This window comes from Mauremys mutica, chromosome 1, assembly GCF_020497125.1.
Source record: "Mauremys mutica isolate MM-2020 ecotype Southern chromosome 1, ASM2049712v1, whole genome shotgun sequence".
NCBI lineage: Eukaryota > Metazoa > Chordata > Testudines > Geoemydidae > Mauremys > Mauremys mutica.
In genome coordinates, this window is record NC_059072.1 from 197,451,870 (window position 1) to 197,477,550 (window position 25,681).

The following is a 25,681-nucleotide window of genomic DNA, read 5'->3' on the forward strand; positions in this document are numbered from 1 at the left end:
TCAATAAAAACTACAAAGTAATATACTTAAGAAGGAAAAAATCAATTGCACAACTATAAAATGGGCAAAAGCTGGCTAGGCAGCCATATTTCAGAGAAGGATCTACGGTTTAAAATGGATCACAAATATGAGACAACAATATGATTCAGTTGCTAAAAAGGCTAGTTCTGGGTGCCACACTTTAAGAATGAGATGGACAAATTGAAGAGTCACAGGACAACGACAAAAAACATAAAAGGTTTAGAAAACCTGACCTGTGAGGAAAGGTTAAAAAAACTGGACAGCTTTACTTTTGAGGAAAAGAAGGCTGAGACACCTCATAACAGTCTTCAGATATGTTAAGGGCTGCTCTAAAGAGGACTGTGATCGATTGTTCTCCATGTCCACTGAAGGTAGGACAAGAAGTAATGGGCCTAATCTGCAGCAAGGGAGACTTAAGGATAATTAGGCACCAGACTAGGCTTCCAAGGAGGTTGGGGAATTCTGTCATTGGAGATTTTTAGTAGGTATTATACCCAACAGGAGGTAATTCTGTTTTGGACCTTATGACAGATAAAGATGAATTCATCACTAGATTGGAAGTTGATTGTTGCCTTGGGGCCTGATTACATTCAGTAAGGGTGAACAAAGGACAGTCTCAACCACTAATATATATATATGCTTCAAAAGGGCTAATTTCCCAAAGGTGAGGAAAATTACACAAAATTGATTGAGAGGATAAATTTAGACAGAAAAATGTGAATGAATATTGGGAGCTCTTTAAGAAGGTTTTACATGACCAAAGAGCCCAGTTTCTCAATCAAGAAAGAGGACAACTTTGGCTAGCAGCCCATTGTGTTTCAGTGGCAAAGTGAAGCCAGAAATTAGAACTAAAAAAGCAATATATAACAAATGGGAAATGAGAAAATAGATAGCAATCACTAAATTAGGAGTTATGACATGCAGAAAGTTGATCAGGAAAGCTAAGGATGTCAAGGGAAAGTCTGTGACAGGCAGGATTAAGGACAATAAGCAGTTTTAAAATTTATATTAGGAAAAAAGAAATCCTCGAAGTGGATAGGCCCATTATTAGATGGAGATGGTAAAATTGTTGATGATGATGTAGAAGAAGCAAAGTTTTCAATAAATACTTTTGTTCTATACTTGGAAAGAAGCAGAATGGTCTACTCATATCACATTATGAAGATTAAGTACTTTCCAATCTATTAGGAATTGAGGAGGATGATAGATAACATCTACTAGTGATCGCCATTTTAAAATCAGCTGGCCCAGATACCGTACATCCCAGAGCTCTAAAAAAGTTGGCTGAGGCAATCTCTGGCTTGCTGGTGTTAAATTTTAATAAATCTTGGGAAAGTGAGTGATTTCCAGAGTAGCCCTAATGTTGTGCCTGTATTCAAATTGGGCAAGCGGGATGACCTAGGTAACTATAGGCTGGTTAGCCTGGCATCAGTTCCAAGCAAAATAATGAAAAGGCTGATATAGGATTCAGCTGATAAAGAATTAAAGGATGAGACTATAATTAATGCCAGTAAACTTGGTTTTATGGAAAATAGGTCTTGTCAAACAGACCAGATTTCATTCTTTGAGGGAATTACAAGATTAGTTGATAAAGATAACTGTAGATATAATATACTTAGGCTTTTGTGAAGTGTTTGACTTAGTATCGCATGACTGATTAAGAAATTAGCACTGTACAATATGAATAGAGCATTTGCTGAATGGATAAAGAACTGGCTAACTGACATTTCAAAAAGTAGTTATGGTTGAGAAATCATCAACAAATGGTGGTGTTTCTAGTGGGGTTCTGCAGGGATCGGTACTAGGTCCAATCCGGAAGTAAATATAAAATCGCTGCTGATGTAATTTGTGAATGACACTAAGATTGGCAGAATGATAAATAATGATGAAGGTGGGGCAGTCATACAGAGCAATCTGGATTACTTGGTAACCTGGGCCTACACAAACAAATGCAAACAGAAATTATCTACTTTGATCTACTTACTGAACTAATATCTTTAAGGTCCAGTTTTATCTAAAACATGTCATGATTGATGCCTCAGACTAGGAGCCAGTTCCTCAGCTGGTGTAAAATAGCATAGCTCCACGGAAGAATATTTGAAGAGTTCTGACAAATAAATAATTGGAGAGACCATGTAGTAGAGCAATGGCTTGGGAGTCAGGAGACCTGGATTCTATTTCCAGGTCAGCCATTAAGCTGCATTAACAACAAGGAGTCCGGTGGCACCTTAAAGACTATCAGATTTATTTGGCATAAGCTTTCATGCGTAAAAAATCCTCACTTCTTCAGATGCATTAAGTGAAAATTACAGATGCAAGCATTATATAATGGCACATGAAGAGAAGGGAGTACCTCACAAGTGGAGAACCATTGTTGACAGGGCCAATTCAATCAGGGTGGATGTAGTCCGCTCCCAATAATAGATGAGGAGGTGTCAATTCCAGGAGAAGCAAAGCTGCTTTTGTAATGAGCCAGCCACTCCCAAATTAATGGTGTTAAATTTACAAATGAATTTTAGTTCTTCTGTTTCTCTTTGAAGTCTGTTTCTGAAGTATTTTTGTTCAAGAATAGTTACTCTTAAATCTGTTATAGAATGTCCAGGGAGGTTGAAGTGTTCGCCTACTGGCTTTTGTATGTTATCATTCCTGATGTCCGATTGGTGTCCATTTATTCTTTTGCATAGAGACTGCCCGGTTTGGCCAATGTACATGGCAGAGGGGCATCGCTGGCACATGATGGCATATATCATATTAGTAGACGTGCAGGCGACTGAGCCCTTGATGGTGTAGCTGATGTGATTGGGTCCTCTGATGGTGCCTGCATCTGTAATTTTCACTTCATGCACCTGAAGAAGTGAGGTTTTTTTACCCACAAAAACTTATGCCCAAATAAATCTGTTAGTCTTTTAGATGCCACCGGACTCCTTATTGTTTTTGTGGATACAGATTAACATGGCTATCTCCTGATACTATTAAGCCACATTGTGTTGCTGGGCAAATTACTTAATCACTGTGTCCCTTTGTTCCCCCTCCAACCCTTTGGCTGTCTTGTCCATTTGAAAGAATATAAGCGCTTCAGAGCAGGGACTTACTGTGTGTTTGTACAGTATCTAGCACAATACTAGGTGCAACTGTAATATAAGTAAGACTAAAAGTGCTCTTAATGTACACTTAATTCCTAAGAAAAAACGAGGTTTGCTGTTTTCCCGCAGGTTTAGTTTTTTCTTTTTATAGTGTAGTAATTTAAAAAAAAACCCAAGCCAAGCAGTATTATTCCCACTCAGAATCCAAATGTGGTGTCTTTTATTGATCATACTTGACTTGTTTGCTCTGCCGACTCCCATTTAATGTCATGATTGATTATTCATTTACATTGTAAATATCTCTGCAGATGAAATCTCTTTAACATTAATCATCTCTGGAATGTAAGTAAGCAACACTTAAATGTTTTTAATGCTAATTGGATAATATATTGCTAGATTGAAACATAAATTTACATTTATATATCCATAAATATATTTTGACATCTTGTCCTGTGAATCCAGCAAAACGCTGCTGAGCTACAATAACCTTACTGGGAATGAAAATGACCACTACAGTAAACCAGTCTGTTTTTCCCTCTTTGTGTACTCTTGACTACTTGATAAATTCTGTAAGTACACAGAGAGCAGAATACTCATGTTGATCTGCAATGTGATCTGAAATAAGAGTTTTGTCCTTTGTATTGCCACTGATAGTATAGAACTCAAGATAAAAGTATAGTTCTTAAAACTCCAGACGTGGTTAGCAAGGATTCTGTGTTCATGACATACATTTCATAATAGAAGTTATCAGTTTTGAGAATCCCATTTAAAGGCTTTGTGGTCGATAGTAAGATACTTGGATTGTACAGAATGAGGGTAGATAATCAAGTATCAAAGGATCTATTTAGACACCACCTGAATGCTTGTATAGAGGTATGAAAGCCCCACTATCTTTCTATGGGAACTCAATAGACAATGGGAAAAGAAAAAAATTAAGTCATAGATAGTCAGCAGTGCAATACCACATTTGGGAGGCGAGGGTTGTGACAGCTGAATGATGAGAGTTTCAGAATTGCTTAGCATTAGGCTATGTCTTCACTGCATAAGAGATGAGATTTTTTAAAACTGTGGGATAACTAATGTACATTAACTGTCCCACCGTAACAATCCTAGTGGAAACAAGGCAGTGTGGTTTGACTGAAAGGTAAACTAGGTGAAGTCAATGCTATACACCAACCTATGGCTGATCTCACCTACGGTAGTTTACCTCACATTAAAAATACACTGCCCTGCCCCCACTCGGATTTTAGAGCGATAGCCAACGCTGGTTAGCTATCCTGCTATAAAAGCAATCATTTCTGGCAGTGAAGACAAAGCCTTAGCATAACTGTGCCATTGATGTTGGAGTTAGGCTAACATGGAGCACTTTTTTAAAATCCCACACTATAGTTGTAATCTTAATACCTTGACTCCTGGGGTAGTAGGGACTGTGTTGCTAAAGACTCCACCCTCCGCCTGCTGTGTTATAAGAGGCAGTTTGCATGAATTCCAGAGAGACAGGAATGTATCCAGGGTTCCTTGGGTGCTGGTAGTGGACTCAACCCTGAAGCATTTTCTTAGCCAAAGCTCTTAACTAACGTAACGTAGAGGTTTTTGACTGAATAAAGACTTTAAAATGGGATTACTCTCAACTGGCTGTTGGAAGCTGAGGCTATACAACTTCAGCCTTGATATTTTTTTGTTTTGTTTGCTTTTTTTGGCTTACATTGAGAAGAGAGTGTATATGAGTGTGTGCTGCATTTGTCTAAAATGCAAGTGTGATCAGTTCCCCTGGCCTCTGCATTGTTTTTGGAAGCATGGTAAAGAATTGCCTTAGTGATTTATGGGTGTTGCCCTTAAATGTCATTTCATCTGAGTCTCTGGGGTGCCCTAAGAAAAAATGTGTCTGTATCCCTTTTTGCTTGGAGTTTCTATGTTTTGCGATCTGACAGTTTGCAAATTTCTATAAGCTGTAAATGGAATGTTGCATGTACACTTTTCCTGCAACAGGTAGGTTGCAGACCCTGAACTTTAAGCCTGTGTCTGCACGTTAGTTTAGACTATGTCTGCTCAGAGGCAGATTAGGGGTTTGTGGGGCCCTGGGCCAGTGCAAGTGGGGCCCCCTCCCTACCTCTTCCACCTGCAGTCCCCTCCGCCCCCACCCCTGACATTCCTGCTGGGGAAATGGGGTCAGGGCGGAGTGGGTGGGTGCACAGGGGTGCCCATTTTTCCTGGGGCCTCCCAATTGGCTTTAGATTTTGCCAACCTGGTGGCTAACATATGCCACCATGGTCTGAATGGGTTGATTATCAGTGTCAATTGCAAATCCAGTCTCTCAAATATTCAAAAATTCCTAAATAGTATTCAGGAAAAATTCCTAGTCTTCCACCACCTTTGGAAACACTTCACCATGTTCCCAGGAAGGCAAAAGTTTCCCCAAATCTCTTGCTTCACTGACCAAAAGGATACATGCTAGTGATACTGATCTTCTATGGTATCCCAGTGTACAGCAATGAAAGTGTCATCCACGTACCACATTGTGCACATGGGGAAGGGGGCTTCACCACAAAGGAATACGTTCGTCTGTATTTCATTCCCAGATGAGCAGCATCAGCAGCAACTTGAGAATTCACAGCCTGGCTTTCATATACTGTACTCACTTGTTAACCAGGCTGGTGATTTCAGGGCACAATTTTGGGAGACACAGAGATCATGCATGTTAAAAGGGCTTCAAGTTGAGTTGCTCAACTGTAGTCTTCTACATACAATTACTTCCAGGTGAGCTAGGCATCAGTGCGATTCTCAACCTGTCATTCATAGATTCTGAGGCCAGAAGGGATCATTGTGATCATCTAGTCTGACCTCCTATGTAACGCAGGCCATAGAACTTCCCCAAATTAATTCCTAGAGCATATTCAGACAAACTATTAATCAGCACAGCCTATGGAGATTAGCTATTTGAGTCTGTATTATTGTTCTCAGTGATGAAAAGCACGATGTCATTTTATAGCTGTGGTCAAACCATATTCTTTCTGTACTCAAAGCACCAGCTGGTACCATGAGGGTGGTAGCACTTGAATGTGCAGCTCTGAATTCTGATCAAGTAAAAACCTATAAAAGTGTGTCAAGTGATCAGTTTCTACACTACATCCTGGGAGAATTCTCCCATATGTGCCACATCCTACTACCTTCAGTTTTTATTAAACAAAATATCTTTATATATAATCATGCTCCAACAGTTACGTACCTGTACTGTCTTCATATACTACTGTCACTATTTTCCAGTTGTAATATAGTACCAAATCCAAAATTGCCCTACTGATGGCTGCATAGTCTGGGTAGAGGTTGATATAAAATGTATCTTTGTTATCCACTGTAGGGTGCTTCCATCGGGTCTGTACATGTGGAACTTCAAGAGCATTGCAAATAGACTGTACCGCACTGACCGAGGAACTGTGGGAGGGTCCAAACAGTGCAGCTACACCAAGCGCAAGCTGGTCACATGCTGAGAAAGAGAGAGGAATGGGAGAAAAGAACTGTAAATGATCTGCAAAGTCAGATAATGTGCTGCATTTTTTGTTTGGTTTTGTGGTACATTCCATGTATTGAAAGACATGCTTTTGAGAATGGGTGACCACGCTGCAGTCCAGTCCCCCCAAGGCACCTGCGTTATAGATACTTTACATTTCACAACTGATGAGCAGTATATCACAGAATCAACTCGCTGCAAATAAAAATAAGATGGCTTTCACTTCATTACCTTTCATCAGACTGAGCTGAAATCCCTCACTCAGTGTAGTGTTATCCTGGAGAAACCTAGAGCTATGCTGACAACCTATATGTCAAATGAATGTCATATGAATTAAGTTTCATGGCAGAGTGACAATGGAGAGATTCATTTAGTTGCAACAGACACTATAAAGGTTCCCTTGATGATAGGCAAACTGCTATCAAAATGAGTTAGTTTGTTAATTTCAAGCCAAAGAGTTATAAAGAGGCAAGGGCATTGTGATTCGTGGTGTATATTTCTTGCTATTTACTATTAAGGGTCAGGGACTTTGCTACCAATAAAAAGGGGAATGGAGATTCAGTGCACATTGGTATATTCATTTTTTAAAATGTCAAGCAAATGTTGTCTTCTAGCGATGAAGTCATTTAAATGCAAAATGATGTAATGCATATTCGATCCAGTCTTGCTCCCACTGGGGTCAAGAGCAAAATTCCCATTGAAATTCATAACAGCAGGCCCAGGCCAGTGATATCATAAGAAAAACAAATAAGATTGTTCTGGAAATAAAACATATCAAATCAGAATACTATTACTCCAATCACTATAACATATACTATTTCTAGCGATAAACTAGAAAAACCCACCCCCATGTTGCTCTACATCTCTCTGTTCCTCTCCTCTTTTCCTCAGGCTAATCACTCTAAAATGCAACAAAATTCACAGCTCTTGTGTATGTGATAGAAATCTAGCTGCAAATGTTTCTATCTTTATAGGTTGGGGTGAAACCAACCATTCTGTGTGGCCTGCAGTGATCTGATTCTTTGTTTGGTGGAAATGTTGAACAAACACAAAATAAACTGCAATTACTTGAAATTTCCAAACACCTACAATGAACTGAGCTCTTCTCTACTAATATTTAAATCTGTGATACTAGTCCAATGTGACACAAAATCAAGCACTTTTTCTTTTCTCAGCTTACAAATGAGCACTGTACACACACAAAATGAAACATGGCTTTGCAAGGTTAAATTTGCAAGCCTTCTTAAAGGATTGTGAGTATTGATGTCCAAATGATAAAGATGCTGTCAATGTTTTATGAGGACAAAAAGTTAACATTTGTATTTTGTGGTTTGAAATATGTGTTTAACAGTATTTCTAATCTTCTAACTAGATGTAGTTCTCAGTAGCTACAGTGTAGGACCTTTTTGTGGAATCTGAAATTCTTTGTCTGTTGAAACCTACCACAATCTATGTAGTATGCATGAGTCCAGAAATGATATTTGAAAGGCAAATTAACAAGAAAAACTACAAAGAACTGTCTTACAAGGGAATTTTATGTTTTGCCTGAAGCAGCTCACTGGATTTTTTGTTTTTTTCCCCCAGTTGTGTAATAAATTACATTGAGTGCTATGAGGCAAATATACTAAAAATTTGGATATCTGAAAAGGTGTCAGCAAGTCATTGTTTCTAGCAAGCCTCATAATGTGGGTCTGTATATCTATTGCAGTAATCCTGAGCTTGCCTTCTAGCAAACTTATCGTATGCATTTGCTTTTACAGTAACTCACACTGTTTTAATGAATGAACTGCAAAGCACATCCTCAATCCTTGGTGATTTATGGCTCTTTTTTCTAGTCTCGTTTCCATCAAATTTTGTGACAGTGTCTTAATTCAGGGAACTCAACTGCTGTCTATGGACTCTTAGTGTACTTTGAGGGTGTCTTCTAGAAATGAATGATTAGGCTGCGTCCAAGGAAAAAGTGACAGTCCCAAATGAGTTTTTGCCTTTTAGTCTGCATGTATGTTAGATGAGGTGTCAGACACTTGTCTTCCATTCAGGGAAAATAAATGGATGAGAATATATATTTCTTACTTTTTCAAGCCCAGTTTTTATAAATTGTTAGAATAGAGCAACCCATCTGCTGTTATGCAAAGTGTTAACATTTCAGGATAACCTCTTCATTCATCCTGTGCTTAGTACCTTGGAATTAATTTGGTGTGAATTATGTATATCAGTGTGTCTTAATTATGAGATATGACATCTCGCTGTTCTCTTCTAGACTGCTTTCATTTTCTTCAGAATTCTATAATGAATCCATTTTTTTAAAGAGAATTGAGTTGGCCCTGCCATCTTCCATTTGGTGGTGTTAGGGTTTAGCTAGAATATAGGTAGCATATCAAAGACTAGATAAGAATAAGTGTCTTCCAGCTTTAACTACTATCTCCCAATAATGCTGTAGACTGAATTTTCCTGCTATATTTTGTCTATAAATATCTGAGCTACCGTAAAAGCATAACACTGTACAGAACATAAAAATTACAGAAGATTAAAATATTAAGATAATTACCTCGTCTTGAAGCTTCAAAACTATCAAAGAGGTTAATTCTCTGGATGTCGTAGGTTAATGTGGTATTAGGCATCAGTGTTCTGTTTCTGTTAATGTTGGTGACTGCAAACTTGAAAGCTAATTCTTCAACATTAACAGGTTCATTTTCCACAGTTTCAAATATTCCTCCTGTAGAAGAAAGGAGATAAAGGAGAAGCATTATTCACCTCTTAATTCATCACTATACTTAAAAGATAAAAGGAAATTATGAGCAAAAGTAGCCTGAGTAAAAATGCTGAATATTTTCTGCTATGAATAAACTAGGATTTTAAGACTAATGCATGCGGGGTCATTCATTTTATCCATGATATTACTGTAGAATAAATCAATATTCTACACACTACCTATAGAGACATGTGTGAAAGATGCTGCACATGTTCTATGTAGATATTTTCAAAGTAACATACTTTAGGATGTCAAGTATCAGAGGAGTAGCCATGTTAGTCTGGATCTGTAAAAGCAGCAAAGAGTTCTGTGGTACCTTACAGACTAACAGACGTATTGGAGCATGAGTTTTCGTGGGTGAATACCCATGCATGCATTCGACGAAGTGGGTATTCACCCACGAAAGCTCATGCTCCAATGTTTGCAGCGGCGGCTCTAGCCATTTCGCCGCCCCAAGCTTGGCAGCCCGCCGCGGGGGCGCTCTGCTGGTCGCCGGTCCCGCGGCTCCGGTGGACCTCCTGCAGACGTGCCTGCGGATGCTCCACCGAAGCTGCGGGACCAGCGGACCCTCCGCAGGGACGCCTGCGGGAGGTCTGCTGGAGCCGCCTGCCGCCTTCCCGGCGACCGGCAGAGTGCCCCCCGCGGCATGCCGCCCCAAGCACGGGCTTGGCGTGCTGGGGCCTGGAGCCGCCCCTGTATGTCTGTTAGTCTACAAGGTGCCACAGGACTCTTTGCTGCTTATACTTTGGGATAAACTTTTCAAAAGCATGTAGGTGACTTAGAGCCTAAATCATGAATAGTGTGGAAATAGAGAAGTGTTATTTTTCCCTTTCACACAATACAAAACACAGGGGTTACTCAATGAAATTAATAGGCAGCAGTTTTAATGTTAACAAGAGGCAGTACTTTTTCCACAGTGCACAACTAACCTGCGGAACTCAAGGTCCGGGATGTGGTGATGGCCAAAAGTATAAGTGGTTTTTAAAAAGAACTGGATAAGTTCATGGAGGATAGGTCCATCAATGGATATTAGCCAAGATGATCAGAGACACAATCCCATGCCTGGAGTGACCCATAACCTCTGACTGCCAGAAGCCGGAGTGGAAGGTGGGTGGATCACTTCACAATTGCTCTGTTCTGTATGCTCCCCCAGAAGCTTTGTTATGGGCCACTGTCAGAACAAGGATACTGGGCAAGATGGATCATGGTCTGATTTTAAAAAGTGATTTTAAGTACTTTGAGAACTTTAGTCATTTCAGGCAGAGCTGGGCATTAAGGGGACTATGCAGAGATGCACTACCGCAGTGGGACCTCTGGGAGGCATTGTGCCTTGTGTAAGCTTTATGCCACCTGTTGCTCCTGAGAGAGCAAGGGGAACCTGAGCACTGCACCACCCTTCTCATGGGTAATGTAGTCACTTGCTTCTGTACCTGCTGACCGATGGAAAGGAGGGTGGGGTTATGATTCCACCTCCTTTGTGGTTTTGTGAAGGAATTATGGCCATGACCATATTAAACCACGACCTCGCTTAGAGAAGTCTACATACTTAAAATTAACAAAAGTCAGGAAATACAAAAATCAAAGGCCCAAATCTTATGCTCTCACCGAAAAGCACCCAGCACAGCTCAGGAGCAAGGACTGCAAAGGTTGGATTTGTGCCCTTGAGTCTAGGGTAGCTGTGCACTAAGACCTTAGCGTAAATCAGAGCAGGTGAAAGCTGCTCTAAATTGTGCTATTTAAGGATCTTGTATAGCTTAGTTATGCTTCACTTCAAGGGTCTTGAATAGCAGCCAAGGATCAGCAGGAATGCTTTGGCCATGCCCTCTATATTGGTATAGCTGAGGTGGATTCTATGCTACTGGAGGGTTGCCTGTGCTGCTGGGTTGAGCCTCCTGTGATCAGCAATAGCAGCTTATGGGTCACTTTGCATCAGCGCTACACCACAAAGCAGCTGCACCACAGTGCTGGATCCAGACCAAGGATCTTACAACAACATTAATTTGGGCACCTTATGTATGCTGTACATTTTGTAACATATTTAATATAAACAGAAATATATTAAGTTACTGGTAACCATTTAGCAAGAAAGGCAGGAAGGGAAGATGCTGCATGTATGCAACATGAGTTAATGTTGCTACTGTAGCCTTAACTTTAACACTTCATTACTTGAAAAATTTAAACTCTCATGTTAACATTGTATTGACACCATGGTGGGTCCACCCACATGGAGCCACTTGGAGGAATGGGGCCTTAATGGGAGCAAATCTGGCCCCTTAAACTGTATGCAGGGATCATTTTATCCACTAGTGAAATGAAACTACTTCTGGGGTGAAAAATTCCAGCAGTTTAACAGCACACAGAAATGTCGCACAACAATGAAGGATAAAGAATGCTGCTATCCAATTGAAACTGCAGGGAGAAATGTAAGTAGGTAGAATGCAGCTTCTGAAGCTGGAATTTGGTGAAGGAACTAGAACTAATGTCTCTGTTCTGACAAGTTTTATAAGTGCTCAAGAAAAATGATGCCTCCTGCAACACAGTGCCCACTAGCACCAGGCTGGAGAATTGGTTCAGCGGTTTCTCAAAGGGGAGAACACTACCTATTGAATAATCACCCACAATACTTCTTGCAGCGTGTAGGTAGGTGGTTTTTGGGAGATGTCCCACCCAAATACTGACTCAACCCTTCTTCAACTTGTAAAATCTGATAGGATCATGGCTGCATGCCATTCCACATGGACAACTATATTAATTCCTAGGTTCTGTTCTGCTTCTGTTCTAATTTCGGAAGCCAGAAAATAAAATCTATTTGGTCTGCTCCTGATTATACTGCTGTCAACTTAAAGTAGGTCTTTCTGGAAACTTGAGGTGAGATTTCCAAGGAAGAGCCTTTTTGAGAGTAACGGGTGTGGTTGGGTTTTTGTTCTTTTTTTTAGATGAATTGAACATTATAGTGGAATGCCTTGGTGTCTTCTCAGAGGGAAGTTTAGGCGGAAGGAAGGCTAGTATGTTTCAGGGTTCTCAGGTCTTCCTGACCTGGTGCTTAGATGTCTGATTTGTGGTGACTGGAATATATACTAACCTCTAGGGACTTTTTTATGCCAAAACCACATTCAGGCTTTCTGGGAACACTGTGATTTGATGAATGCATAACAAACAGCCTTTTTTAAAAAAAAGCTCCTTTAAACAGCAATCTCCAGATTCAGTACTTGATTTAGCAAGCATAATTTACTCATTTTGGATTTCTCAGTTAAATATTTTCCCATTTCCCCCTTGTGAAATTTAAGCACCAGATATCACTTTATATTTTCTGTTCATCAGACTATATTCAGCTAATGTACTGCAATCTCTTGCAGTTTTGATGTCACCAATATAGGTTTAGTGTAGTCATTAGCTGACAATCAGGAAAGGGAAACACACAGTGGAATTAAGACCTGCTTTGCATTTTAACTCAGCAGTAAAAGAACTAGAAGCTATCAAAAGAAAACAAGATGGCAATGTAATCTCTTTCTATAGCTACTCTTTAAATATGCTACATAATATTACCTCTCTAATCCATATAAAATAGCGTATCACATCTAAAGCAATGTTCTTATTTAAGTTATGTACTGCAGGGTTAACTCTGACTGCACGATTGTTTCAGGTCCTAGAAATCTTTTTGATAATGAACAGTGGCATTACCAACCAGTTTACCATTCCTTTGGTTAACCACAATTTACCTTCCTTCCTCTCATCAGCCGACAATATTTCTCCTCTCTTGGATTACAGCCTCAGGATAAGAAGATACAACTGATTTGCCACTCACTCAGCCTTGCTTTTTTGGTGTTCATCTTTTTCCTCCTCAAGTTGCATTGCTACTTACCCCTGAAGATGAGTGTATACATCTGCAGGGAATACTATGGTTAGCTTTAGGGGTAATTAGCAATGCAACTTGAATGGCATGTGTACAGAGTGGCAATGAAGTTGGCTAAACAGCTGTCTCATTGATATATGGCAAAGTTATAATCAACTGAAAACAGGGTCTTATAATGGGAAGTGTTGGACATTCTCTATGTGCCAGATCCTGTTCTCCTTACTCAGTTGCTTAGACTGCTCACCTGAATAAGGCATCAGGATTTGATCTTTTGAGTCCAGTCCTCTTCCAACATATACAAACATTGACTAAATCTATTCCCAAACAGAGGTAATTCTGTGCTAAAGCAAGTCAGAGTCTGTCTATATAGTATGCCATCCTCTTTTTCTTGCCGTTGGTTTCTTTAAACTATTATCTTAGCAAAACATTTCCTCTATCTTGCTTGTTACATATTTTATGCTTCTATAACTTTAGTTTCCTGAAATACTTTAAATGGTTTGATCTCTCAGATTTTGGGTGCCTCACACACCACATGCACATTTGTAAATGCAGGCATCTTCCCACCCCCAATGCAGAAGAACCTAAGAGCCTCCACTGGAATATTTACATCATTATTGTGGCCCAATCATTTGCAACCTACATGCCAATTTAAAGGGCCCTAATCCTGAATGAGATTCATGTGGGCAGATCTCTGTGCCTGCACACAGCCTTATTGATTTCCATGCAGGAGCAGGGCATCTATTGATACTACTCTCCTTACTACATTGGGGAAAACTAGAAATATTTAAGTTAGTCTGTATTTAGGACCACACTTTTTCAGATGTTATCGGTCACCTTCTAAGTACACTCAGAAAAAACAAAAAGAGAAATTAAGATTAATAGTTAATATATATCACCGTAGTCATTTATACTTAAAAAGCAGAATTTTACATCGAACTTTTTTGGTCTCCAAATAAGAAGTGTCCACGAAAGCTGCAAGCTGATTTTTTTTATTTTAGAGGAAAAAATGCACATCCTAAGAATATTACTGTAAAGGACAGAATCCTCATTAGAATATCATTGCAAAGCAATCTCAATGGGAATTGTATATGCATTGTTGTACTCTAAAAATGTACTCTGAAAGTATTTCTAAAAGCCTGCTGTCTATAGCTTAAATACCTGCTGTATTTTAGAGGGCTATGCAAGTGTTCCAGATATGTCTCATCTACACTAATGGTGTTAAAGTAGTTTTGAAAATGGCTTATGCCATATACATACCAGGTGAGTTTATTTGTGTGTGTGAGGTACTCTGGGTATGCCAGCAAGCATTAGTTTTGGATATGCATTTGGTATGTATACGTATCTGTACATGCATCTGTATGAAGCAGGGTGTTTAGTTGAACTAATCAGATGCACAGCCATCAAATGCTGGATGCTTTTTCATTGGAAACTGGCCTGAGACCACTAAACTGATTATTTTCAGAGGCCAACAAGCAGCTATCTGATTGTTCATAGTTGTTTAGGACAAGATGCCACCACCCTTCTTCATGCTGAATAATGTCTGGATTTGAATAGACTCCTGTTAAATCATACAAAGAAAAGGGATTCTTTGCAGAGTAAGGTGCTGCTCAGTGTAAGAGTGGTAGAATCTACTCTTGTGTGAACAACTTTGGATCACTGCTGACCTGGGTTTGGTTCTAGCCGGTGACCTAATGTGAAAAGGGTGATATCAGACTAAATCCTTCACCAGCCATCGTTAAAAATGATAGTGAATAAAATGCATCCTGTTGTAGTCTATTCGTAATATTGCTGAAGAAATTTAACAAATTCTTGCACTAAATAATTCACTTTCCTATATTTATTCACTACCTCACAATCATGTTTGTTGTGAGCTCCAGATTAGAAGAGAAACAGAAGTTTAAGTGATAAACTAGTTCTTTATCATACTTATCAGATGCTGCAATTAAATGCAAGTGAAGATTGTACAACATTTTAAAAATGAATTAACCAGAGGGCTCTACAAGAAAAAAAATCAATACACTAGATACAAACAATGCTCCCGAAATGATGCAGTTTAACACAAAACCTGGAGGGGACTTTCAGAAGCAGGGCCGGTTTTAGGCACCAGCATTCCAAGCATGTGCTTGGGGCAGCCCTTTTCAAGGGGCGGCACTCCAGGCTTTTTTTTTTTTTTTTTTGCTTAGGGCAGCAAAAAACCTGGAGCTGGCCCTGTTCAGAAGGGGCTGACGCTGATGTTTGTTTCAAGTTCTTTGGAAACTCTCCCATTGTTCCCCATCCTATAAGCTAGATCTGAGACACCTTTTCTGTTACTCTAATGCTCAGCCCCACCAGGGGATGAACTATTGTAACCTAGAGCACTGTAAGGGCTGCTCTGAAGTCCATGGTTTAGAACAGTACCCGGGGAGCTGTTTCATGAGCCACTGAACACTGGAACACACTGGAATCCTGCTCTTTCCTTTCATACCCCTGTCATGCTTGGGATGGAGGGAAGCACGTGATGTAGAACAGATGCACCAGCCTTACACCACCTGGCCCCTGTACATCAGGGGAACCCCAGCTGCCCTGAAATGACAGCTGTCCCTCTGCTTTGCACTGCTGGATCAGTGTGAAATGCATGAGTCCAAGATCTGGTCCCACATCTTTTGTATACACACACACACACACACACACACACACACACACTTCTTTGTGGATGGATGTGGAAAACCATCTTTCACCATTTTCACTGAAAGACTATGGGCGAAGGGCTAAAGAAAGACATTTAGAGTCACGTGTATAAAATATTCCTCCGCAGTGAGTATAAGGGAATAATGGCTACTTGGCGAGGGTAGTTCTGACAGTGACAAGAACCTTAGCCATACGAGTGACTGATGTTCAAAGAGGAGGAGGAAGGGAATCCAAGTCGAACTGACTAATATGACAAGGCATCAACCCCATGCATCCTTTGAAAGAAAAAATCGACAAGTGAAATGTCAAAACATAAAAGCACACTTCAGTGGACACTCCTAAAAATGCTACAAAAGTCTTTCTAACCATATAAATCTGTCTTCATTTAAAGAAGCTGTCAAGGACTAAGACAGACTCAAAGTCATTACTAGATCATGTTCCTCCCCCTGACCTATTCTTAAAATGCTTCACTCCAAGGCGCTCAAGACAGTGCTAATGGGACAGAGCTTTTGATTCCTTTATGTACCTGATTCAAATTCAACCCTAATCAGTAGCAGCAAAAGGTTGTTGCTCTTATGAAGGGTATTATTGTCTGCCCAGTTCCCAGGGAGATTTCTCAATGTGACAAAAGCATCATATATGGCAGTTTTAGCACTGCGTGCAAGATTGAATAGGCATGATGGAAACTGATCCTCAAAGGTGTTTGTGCATGTTGGAGCCAAAGCATGGGCAGAGCAGAGGGGAAATTCTCCATGCTGGAGCTCTTTTGCGATTCTGGGACACCATGGTGACCTCTGCTGATGAGCTCTGCATGGTCACCTGTGCTGATCAGCTCGCAATGCTGGCCGAACAGGAAATGAAATTCAAAAGTTCGCGGGACTTTTCCTGTCTACCTGGCCAGTGCATATGAGTTGAGAGCGCTGTTCGATGTTCTTCATGTAGGCTGCGATTTTAAAAAGCACACAAGTGACTTAGGAGAACATATCCCACTGAGAGTCACTCCTACATCACTTAGGCCCCAAAGGGTATGTCTACTCTGCAATAAAACACCTGTGGCTGACCCGTGTCAGCTGACTCCAGCTGAGGGGCTATAAAATTGTAGTTTAGATGCTTGGGCTTGGGCTTGGGCTCCAGTCTGAGCCAGGACATCTATAGTGCAGTTTTATAACCCCGTAGCCCGAGTCAGCTGGGACCAGTCGCACATGTTTTACGGCAGTGTAGACATACCTGGTGTCACTTAGGGCCAGACTTTTAAAGGCATGTATAAAATACAAATAGGCATCCAGTGGGATGTTTGAACGTTCTGAGGCATTTATTGCCCATTGAATTAAATAGGAATTAGGTGTCTAGGCTCTCTTGAGCATCCCACCCGTGGATTCTAATGGTCTGGTTTTCAGTCAATGCTAATTGTGGGTGCTCAGCACCACTGAACATGCTACCACAAGTTTTTATCATCATTGACGAGATACAGGTGTTTAAATCATAATAATTGCAGTGGTATGGCAATGTCTATTGCAGGGGTAGGCAACCTATGGCACGAGTGCCAAAGGTGGCACGCGAGCTGATTTTCAGTGGCACTCATGCTGCCTGGGTCTTGGCCACCGGTCCAGGGGGCTCTGCATTTTAATTTAATTTTAAATTAAGCTTCTTAAACATTTTAAAAACCTTATTTACTTTACATACAACAATAGTTTAGTTATATATTATAGACTTATAGAAAGAGACCTTCTAAAAACGTTAAAATGTATTGCTGGCACGCGAAACCTTACATTAGAGTGAATAAATGAAGACTCGGCACACCACTTCTGAAAGGTTGCTGACCCCTGGTCTATTGGAAGAGCTGGCAGCAGATAACAGGAGCTGTTGCTGTAATAGAGGTAATGCAGGAACCTAACTGAGCCAAATTAGTCGTCATTCTGTCTCCTGCTTATACAGACATAATGCATGGCAGAAGTCCCTGGCGATTAAAACCTCCATTCGGGGATCAGGCTGTGGCAGTGCACAGCAGCTATCTGGGGGGCAGAGAGAGTGTATGGGACAGTGCCAAAAATGGCATTGTTGGGCAGACTGGTGTCCATTTCTCTCCAGACAATTTCCCACTTGTGTAGTTACCATGGAATCCTGTTTGGGAACGAAAGCTGCAGTCTCCGTTGAGGATGTCTACTCTGCTATCAGGAGATGTGATTGCAGCAGGCTGTAGATATATCCAAGCTAGCTTTGATGGAGCTAGCTTGCTAAAAATAGCAGTGTGGTCACAGTAGCTATTTCAGTCAAAGCTGGCTGGGGATGCCTATATGTGCAGTCTGACTGCAGTGTAGATATACCCTTATTGGAAAACCCATGAAGGGCAGAAATGTTTCCCGTGCCTGCCCTTCATAGGAAAGAGGTTTTCTGAAGCACTGATATTTTAATGGGAAAAAATCAAGTACGATTTATTATTTGAATGGACAGTTTAAGTGTATCTGTGTTTTTAATGTTACGGTACATTGACTTACATATGATTACTCTAGAAATTGGCTCACATTTCACTTAGACATGACCTGAAGAAACTCTACAGTATATTAAGAACTGGTTCATAATAAGAGTCATTAACTGCTCTACACCTGTAATAACCATCTTTTGCACTTACAAAGCCAAATTCAGACTTGGTGTAAGTGGATGCATCTCCATTGGTTTCAATAATTAATAATTTTTAGTACCCTGTGCTTTTTATGACCACTTGTGGATGTGCATTTAGGCCTTGATCCCGCACCATTGAGGGCTGTGGGAACTTTGCCATTAACCTCACTGGACACAGGATCAGACCTAGAGTGCTTTGGCATCCTGAATTCAAACTTTGATTTATTTGCAGTCAACTCTCACAGGGACTCAACCTTCATGTTTTTTCATGCAACATATTTAGTGTTTAATTATACAATATTGGAACACTGGTTGAAACCGGATTTCAAATTCAGACCTTGTGGAAATAGATGTGTCTCCTTTGACTTCACTGGAGTTGTACTCACTCAAACCAGGTCTGAATATAACCTCTAGTGAACAATCACTATTTAAAGGTCCAGCTGAAGTATGCAAAAGAGGAAAAGGATCTTGGTACAAAAGTGATAAAACACTACACCATCCAAAATATTCTGTTTGTAAATCAAGTCCAGAATTTTTATAGATTTCTGCATGCTAACAAGGGACTGCATTCAAGTAGGTTTTCATCCTTTAGAAGAGCAGAATGAAAATGGTATTTTTTTTTAAAAAAGGTCATGCTTGAAGATATACCTTTTCTAGTGGGATCTTTTTGAATTAAGCTTGCAAGTTTGGACATATTTCCCAAAGGCTCAATTGACATGGTTCATGTTCCAGAATATCCAAATTGATGAACTCTTTTAAAGGTTGGTTGACTTGATATACTTAACTTTTGCCCTGAAGTGGCAGTGCCTACCACATTTTGAATCATTTTAAAAGTGCAAAATCTGTGAGTGACTAGAAGTTTAGAAAGTGACCACCTTGCTACGTACACTTTCAATTATTTTCTAGTGGTGAGATCAAGCAAGCAGAAATTGAATATGTGATGTAATGTGTGTCTTATTCACATAGTTTCCTATTCTGCCTTCACCACAGCTGTGTGTGTATTTTGAAGGAACACTTGAGTTTGGGTTGGGGGAGGGAAGGAAGGCAAGGGAGGAATTTGGCCCCAGTTATCAAGTTCCACAGACAGGCCTAGATTTTGTCTGGCTATTAAATGCAGTGTGAAGAGAGAGAGAGAGAGAGGAAGGACTGAGCAGATTTGCAGTGCCTGTGCTAAGGGGATTATTACTGAGATGTTCTCCCCAGGAGCAACTTGCCTTCAAAGAGCAACTTGCCTTGAAAGAGCAGATTGAGGGAATTGATTATTCCTCTCTATTCAGCATTCATGAGGCCACATCTGGAGCATTGAGACCAGTTTTGCTCCCCGCCCCCACTACAGAAAGGATGTAGACAAACTGGAAAGAGTCCAGCAGAGGGTAACGAAAATAATTAGGGGGCTGGGGCACATTACTTATGAGGAGAAGCTGAAGGAACTGGGCTTATTTAGTCTGCAGAAGAGAAGAGTGAGGGGGGAGTTGATAGCAGCCTTCAACTACTTGAAGGGGGGGTTCCAAAGAGGATAGAGCTTGGCTGTTCTCAGTGGTGGCAGATGACAGAACACAGAGCAGTGGTCTCAGGTGGTAGTGGGGGAGGTCTAGGTTGGATATTAGGAAACACTATTTCACTAAGAGGGTGGTGAAGCATTGGAATGAATTACCTGTGGAGGTGGTGGAATCTCCATTCTTAGAGGTTTTTAAGGCCTGGTTTGACAAAGCCCTGGCTGGGATGAGTTAGTTGATGTTGGTCCTGCTTTGAGCAGGGGGTTGGACTATTTGACCTCCTGAGGTCTCTTCCAACCCTAAACTTCTATGATTCATCAGTGCCTGATTAAATACATCCTAGAATACTCAAGAAGCTGACTGAGGAGATATCTGAGCCATTAGCGATTATCTTGGAAAAGCCATAGAAGATTGGAGAGATTCCAGAAGACTAGAAAATAGCACTATATTAGCCCATCTATAAAAAGAGGAATAAGGACAACCTGGGGAATTACAGGCCAGTCAATGTAACTTCAGTACCTGGAAAGATAATGGAGGAAATAATTAAGCAATCAATTTGCAAACACCTAGAAGATAATAAGGTGATAAGTAACAGTCAGCATGGATTTGTCAAGAACAAATTCTGTCAAACCAACCTAATAGCTTTCTTTGGCAAGGTAACAAGCATTGTGGATGGGGGGAAAATGGTAGATGTGGTATATCTTGACTTTAGTAAAGCTTTTGATACTGTCTCACATGGTCTTCTCATAAACAAACTAGGAAAATATAACCTAGATGGAGCTACTATAAGGTGGGTGCATAACTGATTGGAAAACCATTCCCAGAGAGTAGTTATCAGTGGTTCACAGTCAAGCTGGAAGGGCACATCATGTGGGGTCCCACAGGGATTAGTTTTGGTTCCAGTTCTGCTCAGTATTTTCATTAATGCTTTAAATAATGGCATAGAGTACACTTAAAGTTTGCAGATGATACCAAGCTGGGAGGAGTTGCAAGTGTTTTGGAGAATAGGATTAAAATTCAAAATAATATAATAACAGTAACATATAGAGATATACCTATCTCATAGAACTGGAAGGTCATTGAGTTCAGCCCCTTGTCTTCACTACCAGGACCAAGTATGATTTTGCCCCAGATCCCTAAGTGGCTCCCTCAAGGGCTGAGCTCACAACCCTGGAGTTACCAGGCTAATGCTCAAACCACTGAGCTATCCCTCCCCCCATAAGCTTGACAAACTGGAGAAATGATCAAAATAATCTTGACAAAGTGGAGAAACTGTAATAGGATGACATTTATGAAGGACAAATCCTAAGTACTCCACTTACGAAAGAACAATCAGTTGCACACATACAAACTGGGAAATGACTGCCTAGGAAGGAGTGCAGCAGAAAGGGATGTGAGGGTCATAGTGGATCACAAGCTAAATGAGTCAATAGTATAACACTGTTACAAAAAAAGCAAACATCATTCTGGGATGTATTAGCAGTTGTGTTGTAAACAAGACATGAAAAGTAATTCTTCCATTCTACTCTGCGCTGATAAGGCCTCAACTGGGAGGTTTAGGTTGGACATAGGAAAAGCTGTCAGAGTGGTTAAGCACTGGAATAAATTGCCTAGAGAGGTTGAGGAATCTCTGTCATTGGATTCTTTTAAGAGCAGGTTAGACAAACCCCTGTCAGCAATGGTCTAGATCAGTGGTCCCCAACCTTTTTTGCTGGCGGGCGCCAGCCGAAGGACCACTGCGGCGGTGGAGCACCCGCCGAAATGCCGCTGAATTTCGGCGGCATTTCGGCGGCGACGCCTCTCGATGACGTCACTTGTCGACAGCAAGTGGCGTCAGCGAGAGGCGTCGCCGCCGAAATTCAGGAGCGACACCTCTCGATGATGTCACTTGTCGACGGCAAGCAGCAGCATCGAGAGGCGTCCCCGCCGAAATTCAGGGGCGATGCCTCTCGATGACATCACTTGTCGGCGACAAGCGTCATCATCGAGAGGCATCCCCGCTGAAATGCCGCTGAAATTCGGCGGCATTTCGGCGGGTGCTCTCCTGGGGGCCAGGATGCGGGCACCGCGTTGGGGACCACTGGTCTAGATAACACTTATTCCTGCCTTGAGTACAGGGAACTGGACTAGAAAACCTTTCTAGATCCCTTCCAGACCTATGATTTTATAACTATGCAAAATGTACATTACCATGTTCCTTTACAATGTACGATAATAGTCCATTAAAGATCTTGTACATTCCAAAAAGAATTAATCAATTATAGTATGTGCAGCCACTGCATTTTTTCTGTCATGCAGAAGATCTATAGAAAGAATGAAGGTACATAATTTTGGGGAGAATAAAGCCAAGAGGTTGTACTGGGACTGGAAAGCAACTGTACAATTCTATATTCAGGGGAAATTATGAAGAAAGTGGATAACTCATAACTGAGCTTCAGCCTGCTTTAGGACCAGCCTTTTCATAATGCTGTTATCCTAAAAAAATGTGGGTTTTATACACCCTACAATGTTCCTTGAAGTCTTTGCTGTTCAACAACTTTTTTAAAAGAATAAATATCTTGGTTTCCTCTTTAAAAAATTACATTTTTTTTTGCTTGAGTGCCCATTAGTTATCTGTAAGGCGCTTACAAACATAAGGTTTTTATTAAAGCTGCAGAAATCTGAGCTTATCCTGTAAAAGCATGGATAAGCCCAGATCACCGATTTTTCACATAGTACATCCTTTCCAAAAGGAAAGAAAGAGAGAGAAGAACAAGAATTCTGTACATTTTCAATTGTACCTAACTGTTGTTCTTCTCATTGAAATCCACCCATAATAATTCCTTTAATTGCAGTGACATTTATTGATAAGGAGATTATCAACTCAGGTTTCTCTGAGGATGAACTTCCAGGAGTCAGCTGCTTGCAGGTTGCAACAGAGGTTCAGCCTTTGCAATCACGGGGGACTGTATGCACTCTTTTTATTTTCATGCACGGAGAAAAAAAAATCCCAGTGTGGTTGGATCAAGGATTTTAACTTTAAGGAGACACAGATTACACTAGCTTGTGACATTCTGATGACTATCAGATCATGCTATTGCGTAAAAGCAAAAAAATCAATAGCAGCTGACAAGATTAAACTTGTTTGCTTTGTGAGTTTCAATGAGGTACTCTCACACTGGAGAAAACCTTTATAAAATAATTTGGCTAAAAATTAAATTACTTTGCCAATAATTTTCAGTGTGTCCTCTAGATTCAATGGAATTGTCAGGGTATTTGATTCACTGAACCTACAAAAGTGCTTAGATACATGTGGATCCACAAGCACAGGCGCATCCATGTAGAGGCCCATGGTCTCTGTACAGCTTCCATAACTCTCTCCTTCCTTAGAAGTCATGTGCTATTCCCTCACTCCTGTAACTGAATCAAAAATCTTTCTGTCGGTTGGGGTTCTGCAGGCCATAGGGGAAATTATTGCTGATCTGAGGAGCAGTGGATTTCTGCTTGGAAATCCTGTCATCCTCTGTCTGTACACCTTCCCTTTTACTCCACCCACTGGTTCTGCGGAGACACAGTCCCAGAGAGGGGTCTCTGCAGGATAAAGGGCCAGGGGAGGACAAGCAATGGAGCCAACTGCTTCCTCCCTCCCCCACTCTCACCACCACCAGAGGTTTGGCCCCAAACTTGTTTCATGTTGCTACTCTTTCTTGTGCATGGCTGAGGTTTAGGAATGACCCAGTATTATTTTAGAGTAGCAGCCGTGTTAGTCTGTATCCGCAAAAAGAACAGGAGTTCTTGTGGCACCCTAGAGACTAACACATTTATTTGAGCATAAGCTTTTGTGGGCTACAGCCCACTTCATCGGATGCATAGAATGGAACATATAGTGAGGAGATATATATACATACAGAGAGCATGAAAAGGTGGGAGTTGCCCTACCAACTCTAATAGGCTAATTACGGTAATTAAGATGAGCTATTATCAGCAGGAGAAAAAAAACCTTTCATCTTAATTAATTAGCCTCTTAGGCCTGGTCTACACTAGGACTTTAATTCGAATTTAGCAGCGTTAATTCGAATTAACCGTGCACCCGTCCACACCAGGAAGCCATTTAATTCGACCTAGAGGGCTCTTTAGTTCGAATTCGGTACTCCACCCCAACGAGGGGAGTAGCGCTAAATTCGACATGGCTATGTCGAATTAGGCTAGGTGTGGATGCAAATCGAACTTACTAGCTCCGGGAGCTATCCCACATTGCACCACTCTGTTGACGCTCTGGACAGCAGTCTGAGCTCAGATGTTCTGATCAGCCATACAGGAAAAGCACCGGGAAAATTTGAATTCCTTTTCCTGTCTGGCCAGTTTGAATCTCATTTCCTGTGTGGACGTCGTGGTGAGCTCAGCAGCACTGGCAGCGATGCAGAGCTCTCCAGCAGAGGAGTCCATGCAATCTCAGAGTAGAAAGAGGGCCCCAGCATGGACTGACCGGGAAGTCTTGGATCTGATCGCTGTGTGGGGCGATGAGTCTGTGCTTTCGGAGCTGCGCTCCAAAAAACGGAATGCAAAGACCTACGAGAAGGTCTCCAAAGCCATGGCACTCAGAGGATACAGCCGGGATGCAACGCAGTGCCGCGTGAAAATCAAGGACCTGAGACAAGGCTACCAAAAAATCAAAGCGGCAAACGGACGCTCCGGAGCCCAGCCCCAGACATGCCGCTTCTACGAGGCACTGCATGCCATTCTCGGTGGGTCTGCCACCACTGCCCCACCAGTGACCGTGGACTCTGAGGATGGGATAGTGTCGAGGGGCAGTTTCTCGGCGATGTTCGCCGATGGGGAAGATGAGGAAGGGTTTGTAGAGGACGAGGCAGGCGACAGCGGTTACAATACCACTTTCCCCGACAGCCAGGATCTCTTCATCACCCTCACAGAGATCCCCTACCAACCCTCCCCGGCCGTTAACCCGGACTCCGAATCAGGGGAAGGATCAGTCGGTAAGTGCTATAAACATGTAAACATTTATTTTTTAACAAAACAGGAATAAAAACTATATAAAAAGAAGGTCAATGCATATAGGGATCGAACAGAAATCCTCTTGGGACAGTTCCACGAAGCTCTCGGAGAGGTACTCAAAAAGCCTCCGCAGGAGGTTCCTGGGGAGAGGTGCCTTGTTGGGTGCTCCGTGGAAGCACACTCTTCCGCGCCAGGCCATCCTGAGGTATAGTGGGAGCATTGCCTCGACCAGTATGGCAGCATAGGGCCCTGGTCTGTGCAGGGATTCACACAGCATGCGCTCTCTGTTTCTCCTGGAGACCCGCCTCAGGGTGATCTCGCTCGGCGACTGCTGCATCTAATTAGGGGAATTACTTCAATGTTACTATTGTGAATGCTTGACTTTTCCTTTGCATAACAATGACCGTCGTTTAACAGCCACGTGTTGGAGGCTGCAGAGGAAAAGCATACAGGGATCTTTCCCGGGGACAGCCGCGAGGGGCTGGAACAGGGTCAGACTTTATGCTTTCCAGATTGCCTGCAGCAGGAGGGCACTGCTATCCATTAACTGTTAAGCAGCCTAAAGTTTACAGCTTACCAGGCCTGGCTGCTACACGGATTCTGCTGTCCTGCCCCGCTTGTCCGATCTCCAGTGCAAGACCCCAGGCAATGAAAGCGAATGCCGAAAATTCGAACTTGTCCTGAGAGCAC

At 41.5% G+C, this 25,681-nt stretch overlaps 1 protein-coding gene across 2 annotated transcripts in view; it reads right to left on the minus strand.

The window, feature by feature from the left end:
• GRIK1 (glutamate ionotropic receptor kainate type subunit 1) overlaps positions 1-25,681 on the minus strand; it is a 240,982-nt gene that overhangs the window by 121,585 nt on the left and 93,716 nt on the right. For both annotated transcript variants that reach the window (XM_045002299.1, XM_045002298.1), the window contains exons 2-3: positions 9,161-9,328; positions 6,331-6,588 (exon numbers count right to left, since the gene is read on the minus strand). In XM_045002299.1, coding sequence (XP_044858234.1) covers positions 6,331-6,588; positions 9,161-9,328 — 426 coding nt within the window. The remainder of the gene's footprint in view (positions 1-6,330; positions 6,589-9,160; positions 9,329-25,681) is intronic.